The sequence below is a fragment of the Nomascus leucogenys genome, chromosome 4, assembly GCF_006542625.1.
Source record: "Nomascus leucogenys isolate Asia chromosome 4, Asia_NLE_v1, whole genome shotgun sequence".
NCBI classification, from domain to species: Eukaryota; Metazoa; Chordata; class Mammalia; order Primates; family Hylobatidae; genus Nomascus; species Nomascus leucogenys.
The window spans coordinates 24208913-24223184 of record NC_044384.1 but is presented as its reverse complement, the minus strand read 5'-3'; the positions used below and the strand labels follow the sequence as shown (position 1 = coordinate 24223184).

At 37.8% G+C, this 14272-nt stretch overlaps 1 protein-coding gene across 25 annotated transcripts in view; it reads right to left on the bottom strand.

Annotated features, from left to right (window-relative positions):
* Window positions 1-14272, bottom strand: part of TCF4 (transcription factor 4) — a 366421-nt gene that overhangs the window by 238381 nt on the left and 113768 nt on the right. For 24 of the 25 annotated variants that reach the window (XM_030810368.1, XM_030810386.1, XM_030810379.1 and 21 more), the window contains one exon: window positions 2175-2236. In XM_030810368.1, coding sequence (XP_030666228.1) covers window positions 2175-2236 — 62 coding nt within the window. Of the gene's footprint in view, window positions 1-2174; window positions 2237-4771; window positions 4777-9225; window positions 9230-14272 lie in introns of those variants that run through there. The other variant, XM_030810394.1, reaches the window with a different exon arrangement.

The following is a 14272-nucleotide window of genomic DNA, read 5'->3' as shown; positions in this document are numbered from 1 at the left end:
TAACATGATAGGAAAGAGTTAAAATCATCTATACTACACGGTTCAACTTTCAGTCTACTAAAGTGCATAAAGTGACCAAAAAGGGGGGAAAAAGTCACTCTGCTCAGCTGGTGGAACTGCCCATAAAGTCTAAGTCAAATTTACTCAGAGGTATCGGTTGCATGTGAGCCAAAGGGCAGAATCTGCCCACACAAAAAAGAGGGCTGCTGCATGAACAAGGAAAAGACACATCCCCTCAACCTTAAGGAAAACAACCCCGTTCTCAATCACCTTTCCTCATGTATAACAATTAACTTGACTGATAATGAAATCTAATTCTGCCAAAATGTCGATCTATAAAAAGAGGCTACATTTTAAATACCCATAATAATACACTCACTCACTCTATACCAGGCATTGCATAATGCTGATTATCACTTATTAAGTGTCCTCATCCTAGATAGTGTACTAAAAGCTTAATATATAGTATCTTATTTAATCCTCAGCACAGTGCTGTAAGGTAGACACTATCCCCATGTTAAGATGAAAAAAGAGAGACCTTGAAAGTCTGCCTGGGTATAAATCTGCCACAAATGATTTGTCTCATGCAAACTTCTGGATTTAGAAAATATAAATTACACTAAAGTGGTTTGAAATTATTCACCAATATATTCCTTGAGAAAAATGGCAGGACAGCTAACAAAAACCAAAAGCCAGTTAGTTTTAATCCTAAATTAAGATGATTCTAAACAGACCTTGTTTTCCGAAACACAATTAAAAGTACCATGTGTACTGAATGGAGAAATCATAAGAAATTGTGAAAATCTGGATGAACTAAACAATTGAGGGGAGTTCTATGATCTCCACTTGCTGTCAAGGGGAATGGATTTATTTCTGCAAGTGCAGACTGTAACATGAGGAGGAGGAAAGATTTCCTCAACCCATCCATATAAAGCATTAGAATGTCAAGCTCGACAGCTGGTGTAAGGGCTCACAAAGTTACTGGTAAGCTTAGAGATCCTGCTGTACCCTGAACACTAGACTAAGGATGACAATGCCAAGGACAGGTGGAAATGTCTAACTCTGACTTGCTGAAATGCCCTCATTTTGACAGCTTGATTACCTTCCCTGCCTCTTATGCCAAAATGGAACCTTCCCCCAACCCAAATTTGTGTGAACATTTACGGTAAAATGTTACCCTCCCTGCAGAATGCTTCATCAATATATAGCTGGTTGGGAAAGGAAGACATGCTGGTTTTACCATGTACACGGAGTGTACTTTTAATCTGGGGCATTATATGTACATCATAAAAACTAACATGGATTTTAAAGGGCCTAGTAATGATTCAGTTAAAGAAATTTCATACAAAATCATGAATATTTAAATTGGAAGAAACACAGATGATCCTCTGGCTCTACTTCCTCATTTTGCGAAATAGGAAAATGAGGACCCAAGAGGTGAAATGACATGCCCAAGATCATATACATACAAGAAACACATATTGCCTAACCACCCACCCAACTCTTATTCCATGGTCTTCCTATTACATTCCTATTACATTATAGTCCTTGGGTCTTCCCCAAGAAACAACCAATGCATATAGGAAAATTGTGGAGAAGAAGAGCAAAAAGTTGAGAGCAAATAAATGAATGATCCAACTAGTGATCAAAGTCCCTACTGGTGGAATGATAACATGTCTACATAGTGAAATCAACTCAGATTCAGTACGTAGATTATACTGGCAGGATAGAACCTCATACTATATCTTTGGGATTATTCAGTAGTCTATTCACACCAATACATTATAAGGATATTAGGAATTTTTTTTAAGTTTTTCCATCCACAACCAATAGCATTATGTAATATGGATCAATAACTGACAAAAGAAAGACCAAATATGTAATGAAGGAGTTTTCTTCTGGTTAGCAGAAGTGGAACAGGTGTCAAATTGAATAACAGCATCCAATAAGTGAATGGGGGAAAACATTCCAAAGTCAAGCTGATCCTCATTAAACTTAGTATGCACATATATGTGTGTGTGTTTGTGTGCGCATGCATGCCCATGCCTCTGTGTGTGTGTGTGTGTGTGTGTGTGTGTGTGTGTGTGTGAGAGAGAGAGAGAAACACACCTTCTGTTTGTCAATTTACATACGTGGGATGTCTGGCTGTGGGAGAAAAGATTAGATATACTTACCCTGGACGGGCTTGGATGTCCTCCATTCCCCCAGGACCCTGAGCTACTTCTGTCTTCTACATCTAGGGACAAGAGAAAAGTTCTTTAGGCTTTCTTGCAGTAATTTTTTCTTTTTGTATATGCACTTTTAAATTAATGTTTCAAATTAATCTCCTGTTGCCTTTAATTAAGAACCAGGCACAGGGCTACCATGATGATAGTGGCTTCTGACCCATCTACTTAAATTAACTCATTTAAATTCACAGCAGAAATGAACTGGACCCTCAGGAACCAGAGGTATGAACATAAAAATTACTTCCATCCTTCACAGTGTTTGATAGCCTCAGTTTTTATAGATATGAAACTGTACTTAAAGTTTTATTACAATCTTTTGGATAAGTTTAAAAATGCACTAACATAACTTTAATGCAAAAAAAGTTAAATTAAGGTAAATATCCACACTAACACCTTTAGCATCCTCGCCATAATGCTCTTGGATCCTTTTTGTTCCATAGCCCAGGCTTATCACAGAAGACACCAGACATACAACAGAAAGTGACTGAGAAAGTATTCAGTAGTCTCTTTCCACCAGCACATTACAGGGATATTAGGACTTAAACAAAACTTTTTTTTAGGTTAAGACAATACTGTCTCTGTCCTTCCTTTTTTTTTTTTTAAACTAGACATACCATTTGGTCTACAATCCTTAATCTGGGCTTTGATATGTGGAAATGAATGTGGTTATTCCATTATAAAGCAATGTTGTTTTGATAGATGACAGTGAAAAGACCTACATGAACCATCAAAAAGTTGGAATTCTAAACTCAATACCAGCGAAGTTTTAATGTTGAGTAGATTACGAAATGTTCCATCCACGCTCCAAATGGCAAATACGCAGGATGGAAAGTCTAACAGCTAAGTTACCATATTAATTGCTTAAAACATCAAAGTGTTTTAAAGATCAGTCGCTCTATATTTAGAAATGGCTGTGAGATTTTTGATGAAAGGGCCTTCATAAGTATAAAAAGTTTCACTGTTATATTATTTTGATCACGGCTGATAACAGACGGCCATCACAAACACCCTCTGACAGAAGTGGAGGAGGAAGTGTGAAACTATGGTTCAGGAGACACAATCCCATTTATTGTGTTTCCTCACATTTCAGTGATACTGTTTATTCCCTTAATGCTCTACTGTCATTCCTTTTATTATTACTGCTATTTTATTATCAGCAGAAGTAATCATAGTATAATTAATTAATTTATTTTGGGATACAGTAGAGTACATGGTGTTTCAGAATATCTTAAGAGATAGAAAAGCAACAACAACTAAGTTATTACCACTAAATTAACTTCTCTCTCTCTTTTTTTTTAATGACAAGTATTATTTCACTTCCTTTTAGTTGGTGCTTCAGCAGATAACACAAACTGCAAACAGATGTCCCCTATGGACAGTTAAAATCAGTGCACTGTGAGCTTCAAGGCATGTCAAGAAAGCTCTCGGGACTGCACCAAGCCTAGAGAAAAGGTGTAAAACCTTCCCTAGATCTGCTGTTTAACAATCCAACATGCTGGCCTATCCTGTATATGTTGAACTAAAGCACACAAAGAAGCTACTTACAACCCTCTGGGATTCGCACATAAATAAATTTTGTAGCCTACATGGTTCTCTTAATTCTTAAACAAAAACCAAATATTTTCAGCCAAAATAAAAAGTGTATAAATAACAAAATCTCTCAACCACTGCAAGCTTTCAAAAGTCTGGCGCATCTTGACTTTCTTTTCACCTATAACAGCCAGCTTGGATTCATCTGAGAGATTTCTCCTCTTGAATTTGGCCAAAAAGTAATGGAGGAACAGATTTGAATCCCTATAAGTACCATAAGATTTCAAATTGTTTGGACTCATTTTATCTTTCCAATTTTAAAAGAGGATTTTAAACATGAAAAGTAGGCAGAGACTTGGAGGAAAGAGGACGCTACTGCCAGGTCAGTGGGGCTTTTGCATCCCAAAGGACATTTGGCAAAGCCACCCAGGAGACAGTTTTGGTTGTCACAGTTTGGGTGGCGCTAGTGGCATTGATCACATAGAGGCCAAGAGTTGCTATTAAATATCTCATAGATGCACAAAACAGCTCTCCACAGTAAGAAATACCCTGTGCAGAGCACAGCAGCTCACACCTGTGATACCAGCACGTTGGGAGGCTGAAGCAGAAGGATTGCTTGAGGCCAGGAATTTGAGACCAGCCTGGGAAACACAGCAAGATTCTGTCTCTACAAAAATTTTTAAAATTAGCCAAGTGTGGTGGAACATGCCTGTAGTCCTAGCTAATTGGAGGGGCCAAGGCAGGAGGATCCCTTGAGCCCAGGAGTTCAAGGTTACAGTGAGCTACGATTATGCCACTGCACTCCAACCTAGGCAACTGAGTGAGAACCTGTCCCTAAAAGAAATATATATTTTTGGTGTTCTGACGCCAAATAAAAATTGTGTTGAGACTAAGAAGCCCTGTGCTAGAGCAAAAGGAATCAAGTTGGAGAAAATACGTATTAAAATTTGATTTATAATTTAGTAAGAACTCTTACTAAATACACAGTTTTTCTTATGCACTTTAAGCCAGACTTGAGCTGGAATGTACCAAGAGACCTTCATATACATCTTCTGTCCACAGAAAAAAGGAAAAGTAATGGTCAACCAAGCAGCCTGCTAATTAGCAGGCAGATAAAACACATCAAAACTTGAGTATTCCCAACTGGGCAATTTCAAAAGCGAGCAATCCACTAATTAAAAATGCTGGAAGTCTAGCTTTTTCAAAGCAGGTTAAATACTGGCTGGGTTCCTTCACAAATAGATTCCTGACCAATAGGATCTGACTGCTCTTTTCCCACCCTTTCCCATTTCCATCTTTCCCACTTCCTGACCTCACGCTGCTGCACCTTTCTTTCTTTGACTGCTCTCTGTTGAACAGGCTTCCCCTTCCCTTGGTCTCCTGCTCGATCTCGAGGATGAGGACAAATCACTAGCTCTCCCAAACCTAATAAATAGAATAATCATATGAATTCTAATTGTATTTTATCTTTGAAAAAAATCTATAGGACCGGTGCTTATTTATCCATATCCATAGAAGACACTATAAACTAGTGTCTTCTATAGCATGCGCAATGGTAATTCATAATGAATGTAAACATGTTACTTTGAAGTCATTTTCTTCCATCTTCCCTCTCCTTGAACTTTGTTAGGCCTACTCCTTAGTTAGCATTTCCTCAATAACTATTCCAGTGCACCACCAAGTGCATTTCAAAGTGTATCCGCCACCTGAACCACCTGTATGCCCATTTTTAAATTGGCTTATTAGGGTCCATCTCACATCTACTCAGTCTGGAACTCTGAGGGTGGGGCTGAGAAAATTGTTTTTAACACATCCCCAGGTAACTTTTATGCACACAGGAGTTTGAGAACCACAGGACTACTCGACTGTAACACAAGACAAATGCATGCCCCACACCACCAACAGCAGCCTCTCTCACTCCACATCTTAAAATTCCTGTCTGGGTTGCTGGCTTCAGCAGCATTCAGTATACACCTCCATCACATGAGCATCCAAGAAGTTCTTGTCCAGACTCATTTTCATGTAAACCCTGCACGGGGCCTATACCTGGCCATTCCTTACTCCTGCTAGTGTACCAGGATACTGCACACTCTTTTATACCACCATGTTTTTGTAACTGCTATTCCCTCTGCCTAAACTGTTCCTCACCTCTCAAAGAAAGAGTAACAGCTCACATTTGGTGAGCTTGAATGTATGTCAGACACTGCGCTAAACTCTCAAATGCCTTACTAGTATTCTGGTTTTATATATGAGAAAACTGAGCCTCAGATGGGTTAGAAAACTTGCCCAAGGGCTCAGGAAATGGCAGAGCTTGGACACAAAAGGAGGCTGAAGCTCTGCCCACTGCTGTAAAGGCTCCCCAGTAAGAATTTCACGTCTCTCTCTAACCAGCTGAATGTTCCCTCCTGTCACTTCTCCCAACGCAGAGTGAATATATTTATTTGGGAGTTTATACCCACTCTTGTGTCCACAAACGATTACAGAAACACATACAACACAAAATATATGAAATCAATATTTGAAGGAACCAAGCGACGGCAAAATAAAAGTAGGAGAACAGTAAGGCCAGAGGTATGATGAGTTTATCAAAATGCACACAATGAAGGACTGGCTATTTGCTAGAGGTGGGTCAAAATTTTAGAAGCTATTAAGTAGACAAAGCAGAGAGGGAAACAAGATTCACAATAACCATCAGATAAAAACACACAAAGTGTCCAGGAGAAACATACCTAATCCTGGTATTAAGCCAGACAGAAAATATCTGTGAGCTCCCAACACAGAGGACAGAATGTCCCATGGCATTCTGTATCAACAGTACTCACAATGATAAAACTTGTACGGCTGGCTCAATACAATAGTTCAGCAAGTACATATAATTTACTATCCAAATAACCATGTGAATATATATACAGCTATAGAGCCACATATTTATATCATACCCAACTGTGATGTACATTTCTTATAGGAAAGAAACATACTTGACACAAATAACATCTTGTGTGGTACTGTACAATGGTGGGCTCATTAGTTCTTTATTGAAATGAATTAAAACAGCAGAAAGTGAAAAGACAATATTGTGGTATGAGAAGTGTTTACATCTAGAGGTGAGACTAAACAATATACAGGAAATAGATGTGTGAAATCCATTAAGGCAACATAGTGACAAATGAAAAACTGCCTGGGATGAACTGCTGAATCTATTTAGTTCTCGCCCCTCCCTTGTTCTGTTGCCACCCTTTTTCCAAGATGGGAGAATAAAGAGAAAGATAATACCCCAGGCAAAAGGAAAGGAAGAAAGCAAGTAGATGATAGAAATTCCTGTTCCAAAAGATTGAAATGGGCTCAGTTGTTCAAGATTTTTCTAATTTCTTATTTTACCCTAAACTAAGATAGATTTAGTAACTCTTCAATCGGACTGCTGGCTGCTTTAGGAGGCAATCTGAAAATCCACAAATTTTCATCTTATTTGATTCATTTTGCACGAGTCCCCTCTACAGTGTCTGACATATTGGCTGGGTGCAATGGTTCATGCCTGTAATCCCAGCACTTTGAGATGCCGAGGCGGGCAGATCAGTTGAGGTCAAGAGTTTGAAGCCAGCCTGGCCAAAATGGTGAGACCCCATCTCTACTAAAAATACAAAAATTAGCCGGGCCTGGTTGTGGGTGCCTGTAATCCCAGCTACCCAGGAGGCTGAGGCAGGAGAATTGCTTGAACCCAGGAGGTGGAGGCTGCAGCAAGCCAAGATTGAGCCACTGCATTCCAGCCTGGATGACAGAGCGAGACTGTCTCAAAAAAAAAAAATAATAAAGTATTTGACAGATCAGTGCCAAAACACAACAGTTTGGGCAGAACTATGACCAAATACTCTACTTAGGGGAAAGATGTTCAGACATAATTCTTACCTTCTGTGATTTCCCATCCACATTCATTAAACTTGTAATCCGATTACTCATAGCTCCACTTTGCTCTTGTGGTCAGCAAGATCAAAACTATCAGACAGACTAGACAAACTTTAGAAAACACAGCACTGGGAGTTGGGATAAAGAGCTGGATTTCAGCAGGGACTCTGCAGTGACCAGTTTTCTGGTCTGAGCAAGTCACTGGCCTCTCCGTACTCATTTTTGTGAACTACAAAATAAGCAAGTTTTATTTCCATTCTTGGAAATAGGGCAGGCTAGTATATTTGGACAACTCTCCCACAGAAAACTAAAAATGATGGATAACAGTTTTTTGAAAAATTTTAAAATACTGAGCAGACAAGATAACAAGGAATCACAGAGCCAAAATCAAAGTGAAGGCTGGAACCTAGGGAAGAAGAAAACACATGTTTTGCTCTGGGGACATTTGTCAACCTTGAAAATGTAATGGCCTCTTGGGTCAGGGAGAACAGAAGTGAAAACCGAAGACATACCCCAAAATCAATATTCTAACAGAAGATAAGGGGATGATAGTATTTGCAAGATTAAGGAGTTATTGTTAAAGTAAATGAATTAACTAACATTTGTTAAACACTTAGGAAAGTACTTGATCTGTAGTAAATATCTACCATAGTCACCAATATTTATCATGAGTGCCTAATTTAATAATACCCTCCAATATCTAAGAAAATCTGAGCCTTACATTTTTATGACTCCTTGTTCTGCTAAACAGGTCAGTGATTTTTAAATACTCTCCTGGATCTTAGAAACGCCCAAAACGTTTAGGTTAAACAATCCTACCTTCTCCATGACCCTGTATAACACCATCAGAGTGAGAATTCAGTAAGCATTAGATTTATTCAATGGCTTAGTTTACCATTAGAATATTCTCTTTATATCTCAATGTATTTCTATGTGTAATACACAAATGACATGTTGTCAGAAGTTATGTATGCTGATCAGAGTCCCAAGCTAAGAACACAGACTAAATACCACGTAACTTTAAGGTTGATTTGAAATAAACAAGTATGAGAGTTACCTAGATTGATTTGACGTAGAGCTGTGTAGCTGTCCTTTCTATACTCTGAGCCTATAACATGCCAATCACCCAGGACCCTAGAGTTTTATGAAATCAGAAAAATGCCTAAAATGGTATTTTGCATTGCTCTAAGTCTACAGATTCCTGCTCCTGTAGAAATATACTGATTTCTTAATAAAAATTTCAACACGTTCAGAATGCATTCAGAGATAGGATGTTAAGTTCTTTCAGGAAAGATAATCATTCTGAAACACAATGAAGTCTACACTGCCTCAAAACCTTCTCCCTGCAACAACAGACACTATTAAATATCCTCCACACCATTATGGAGACTCACAAACTGCGTACATCTGTGGCTCCTACTAATTTCCTAGTCCAGGAAGAACCCTTGGCTGAGCCCTCACACAAACTGAGATGGCATATGCTCTCCGTCAGTGCCAGATGAATTTAGAGTTCAAAATATTTCATCAGCAAAGAGCGTGTTAAGGATGTGCACATTTTCATTAGCACCCAGTATAATAAGAGCTCTAAGTAGAGTAATTTGAAGTCAAATTTGAGTACTATTACGGACATAGGAAGAGTTGAGGAGATTCAAATATTGACAGACGATGTCCACACAAGCATGATTGTTTCTGTTTTCTATTAGACATAAGATATGGTGCTTCAGAATGAGTGATCTGGGCACTAACAAGAAACTTGACAAGAAGCTTCCAGCACTTCCCAAATCTGACTAAGCAAAGAATGAGGGTTGTGTCAATGCTTCCCACACAAATGTTAAGATGTGTCAGGCCAGGTGTGATGGCTCATGCCTATAATCCCAGCACTTTAGGAAGCCGAGGCAGGTGGATTATGATTTGATTACTCAAAGCTCCACTTTGCTTATGTGGACAGCAATCAAAACTATCAGACCAGAGAAAGTGAGGCCAAGAGTTCGAGATCAGCCTGGGCAACATGGCAAAACCCATCTCTACTAAAAATACAAAAATTAGCTGGGCATGGTGGTGCACACTTGTAGTCCCAGCCACTTGGGAGGCTGAGGCACTAGAATCACATGAACCCAGGAGGCGGAGGCGGAGGCTGCAGTGAGCCAAGATTGTGCCACTGCAGTCCAGCCTGGGTGACTGAGCGAGACTCTGTCTCAAAAAAAAAAAAAAAAAAAAGATATGTCAAATATAAAGAATACAGACCTGGGCTTTCCATTTTCAGATGACTGCTGTCAACTCTGGCTTTCTCAGAGCTAATGGATTTCCTAACCAAATAAATCTGAAACTCAAAGGTCAAGCATGAGATCATCTTATAGTATTTTTCATATGATAAGAAAAGTTAAAGGGTAGATATGCTGGTGAGAAAGTATAGTAGGAAAAATTTGTTTGCAGACAATTACTGCAATATTTTAGCCTTAACATCCAACTTAAGCTTCCATTAATAAGTCCTTTAAAACGGTATTATTTTCCTTAAGTTCAAAATAAACTGTTTTTCAAAAATGAACACTAAATTTTTGCTGCTTAAGATATGGAGTTAATTCCATTGTGTGCTGTTATAAACAGGGAAAGCATCTTCCTATAACATAAAATTCAGATAATGAGAAAGTAACAAAATGAAGTGGGTAACTGTTATGTTACAAATATGTCAGTGGTGTTCCTTATATTAAAACATAAATCTTTTTGGAGCTCAAGGTGGTAAACAGTTAAATTATGCAACTGAACCAAATGTACATTGAAGCCTATATATTAATTTATATATTTGGAGGTGTCAACGATCATCTAACTTGAATTATACCCTAGCTTGAATATATAATGTGAAATGCTGAGAGATGAGTGCCATTTAGCAACCTTTCAAATGTATGGGACTGGCTAGCTGGGGTCTTCCTCTTGAAGAGAAGTTAGTCGTTTGGGGATCCTACCTTTTTAAGCAATATCCTACAAATAAGAGCCATGAATAACTCAAGCAAGAGTATAACGTGAACTATATATACCTTCTCTGACTTTTCGAAATGTGACCAATCTAAAAGCACTTAAAAATCAGTCTTAACTAAGACAGTTTTCTTGGAGAGTAAACATTTCGAATCGGGTGAGAATAACAATTGGAAGTAAGTTACCATATCTGAAGACTTTGAAAAAAAAAATCAAAGTACCATCTAAATTCAACATTACACAGATAAGTTTCAAAGTACTTAAATAAATGTGAAAATATTGCAAGGAAGTTTTTAAGTAGGTGTTTGGTACCTCCTAAAGACATATCGTCTTCTAAAGATATATCACAGAGTGCAAGAAATAAAAGGTAGATACTTTAGAAAGCAAAGCGTTAAACAACTAAAGAATACATTTAAGAATATGCTTCATTTCCTAATAAAACTGAATATATACGTCTGATAATGTCTACATGTAATTATATGTGTATTTTTCAAACCATACATGTAATATTTATAGTGCAAAATCCATAATATTGTAATGACTTCAGATATACAAATTGGTATTTAAAATGACTATTTGGTAAATAATTTATTGAATTTATTCTTGGGAAAGGTTAGCCAACATGAAACATGGAACCGTTTCCTCTTTTCTTCTTTTCTTTCCTGATACCTCTTTTCTCCCAAGGGTGCCATTTGTGAGGTTCTGAGAAGGGGAGGCTGGCTTAATTGAAATATTTGTAGGCTATAATTGCTCTGCCTAACCACAATGGTCTACTTCTCCCAAATGGCATTCTTCCCTCTTGCTTTCTCCTTTTTCTTCTATTTCCTTTTATACTTTAACAAAATCTACCTCTCCTGTTTGTTTTATACTCATCATTTCCTATCCCAGATGCTTGAGTAATATTGGTGAAGTCAATAGTTTTACATATTCAAAACTCCTCCCTAAAATCCAGTTTTCCAGCACAACCCCTTTTGCTTAAAATACTCACTCCCATAAACTGATTTTCACTTTACCCTTTCAACATGGCAATCCTTCCACCTATGTTTAACACTGCAGCCTATGACCTGGCAATGACAAATGATCAATCTTGCATGTTATCTTCAGGGGTCATGTCTTAGTTTTAGGCCAATTTTCTCTGTATTTAGGCTCAAATGTGCAAACCACACTATATTACTCTGCAAAACATCAATGAGAAGGCTTAATTAAGTAACACTGACAGATAAATCCATTTCTTTCATAGTAATCAAATCAAAGCAGGTTGACATAACACAGAAACTTAATACAGTTATTCCCTTGTAATTGGAAAAAGGCCCTTTACTTCTCATTAAAGCAATCTTCTGGGTACTGGCATAATAAGGAGACTCAGGGCTTTCATACTGCCCTATAAAAGTCTCAAGATACAGACCCCTTAAGCAAACAAGCTAGATTATCTAATTCCTTGATCACAGCAGAACATGCAGTTCCTACTGTTTTAAACTACTAATTCTTTATATCTCCTACAATTAAAAAGAGGTAAATTAGTATCAAACACATATAATGAAAATCTGTAAAAATGCATAAACTGTTTACAGTTGTATAAATCTACCTCCACATGTATTTGAAGGGAAGCAGTCTATTAAAATGAATTTGAAATACTTTACACATGTGAAATTGTAATAGCTTGGATCACGGGAAAATCTATTTTACTCCATGGGCTCAATAGGACCTGTATTGCCTAAATTTACAGTGTGATACTCAACCATACAGTACAACCTTGTTCATCAGAATTGTAAGAGAATGAATGGTTTAGTAAAGCATTTAATTTTTGTGGTATGAAAAAAATATTAAGCCATCCAGTCAACTGTAGGCTGCTCTTACTCATTTAAACTCCAGAAAAAGTACGACAATATTATACCATGTTCATATCCTCAAACTAAATAAAATAAATTTTCACTCTTTCAATTCCAATTTTGAGGGCGTTTCTATTACTTATTTATTGGCACCTGACCAATCTTGAAATGATTCCAGCAACTCTTTCTGAAATTTATAATCTAGGCAGTACATGGTGATCTCCAAATGGTGGCTGACTACCCAAATACTCCAAGGAACCTCATAAAAAACACAGATATCCTAGCCCCACCTGGGAACTGATCAAGAAAAGATCAAGGGTTGAAGTCAAGGAAAATGTATAATTTTTTCATTCTTCCCATGTTTTACATTTTTTTTTAAGTTTTGGGGTTTTTGTTTGTTTTGTTTGTTTTTGAGACAGGGTCTCGTTCTGTCACCCAGGCTGGAGTCCAGTGGCACAAACACAGCTCACCACAGCCGGAACCTCCCAGGCTTAGGAGATCCTCCCAATTCAGCCTCCCAAGTAGTTGGGACCGCCACACCCAGCTAATTTTAAAAGTTTTTAATTACAGTGCAGTTATAATTATATAATATGTTGCTTCTGAACCATTTGTAAGTTGCATCAATTATATCCTTTTACCCCTTAGTACTTCTGTGTGCACTTCCTAAGAACAAAAACAGTACTATTATCAAAATCAGATAATATACTGTGGGTACTTAGATCCAATCCATAATCCATATTCCAATAGGGCACTTCCTCCATCTCCGGTAGAAGACAAAGTCCAGGATCATGCACTGCACTGAATTGTCTATCTCTTTTATCCATTTGAATGAGACATAATTCCTCAGTCTTTTCTTTCTGTGATATTAGAATTTTGGAAGAATACAGGCCAGTTATTTTATGGAAATGTTTCTCAATTTGGGAGGATCAGATGCTTCCTCATGATTATATTCCAGTGGATATAATACTACAATAGTGGTCTGGTGTCCTTCCCAGGACATCACTTCCAGAGCCCCTTGGCATGTTGGTCTGCCCCTCATGTGTTATGCCAATTTTGATCACCTGGTCAAAGTGGCATGCAAATTCTGCAATGTATGATTATAATTTGTCCCTGTTGAACTAATCAGTAATCTATGGAAAGATTCCTTAAGAACATTCAAACTAATTTTTAAGTATGTGCTTATGGAAAAAAATTAAAATACAAAAATGTATAAGGTAAAAAGTGATAATGCCCTCAAGTCTCACTTGTACCACTCTTAGACGAGCGATAACCCATCACAGCTTCCTATTTCCTTACATATCCGCACGTCTCTGATCAACTGGTTTTGACAGCCGCAGAAATGTAGGGCAATAAATGCTAAACTTGACTGAAGTTTCTGTTCTGTTTGAATTGGTAAGAAATATTCTTCAATCGTTGATCATCTAGTGACATTTCAATGCAGACAATGATTAGCTGTAGCCCTGTGACCTAGGTGGGAGTGGGGAGGGCAGGAATAAGAATATATTCAGGCATATTTTACTATTAATTTTGAAGGAATTTGGCCAAGATGAAGACAAGATGGACTGATCCACTTGTGAATTAATGCAATGTATAAAAGGCAAGTTAAAGAATCAGTTTTGGAGCCATGCTATCCTAACAGGCTATTCGATGCCTCCTCCCACCACATTCTGTAAACCATTGTGTAAAAAGGAGACCTGCCATTGCAGAGCACTTCCCAATTAAATTCAAATGCAGAGACAAGCATACTCATGACACAGAAAAATTTAGTGTGGTTTCCATGGGCTGACGTGCAAGAAAAAAAAAATTGGAAACATC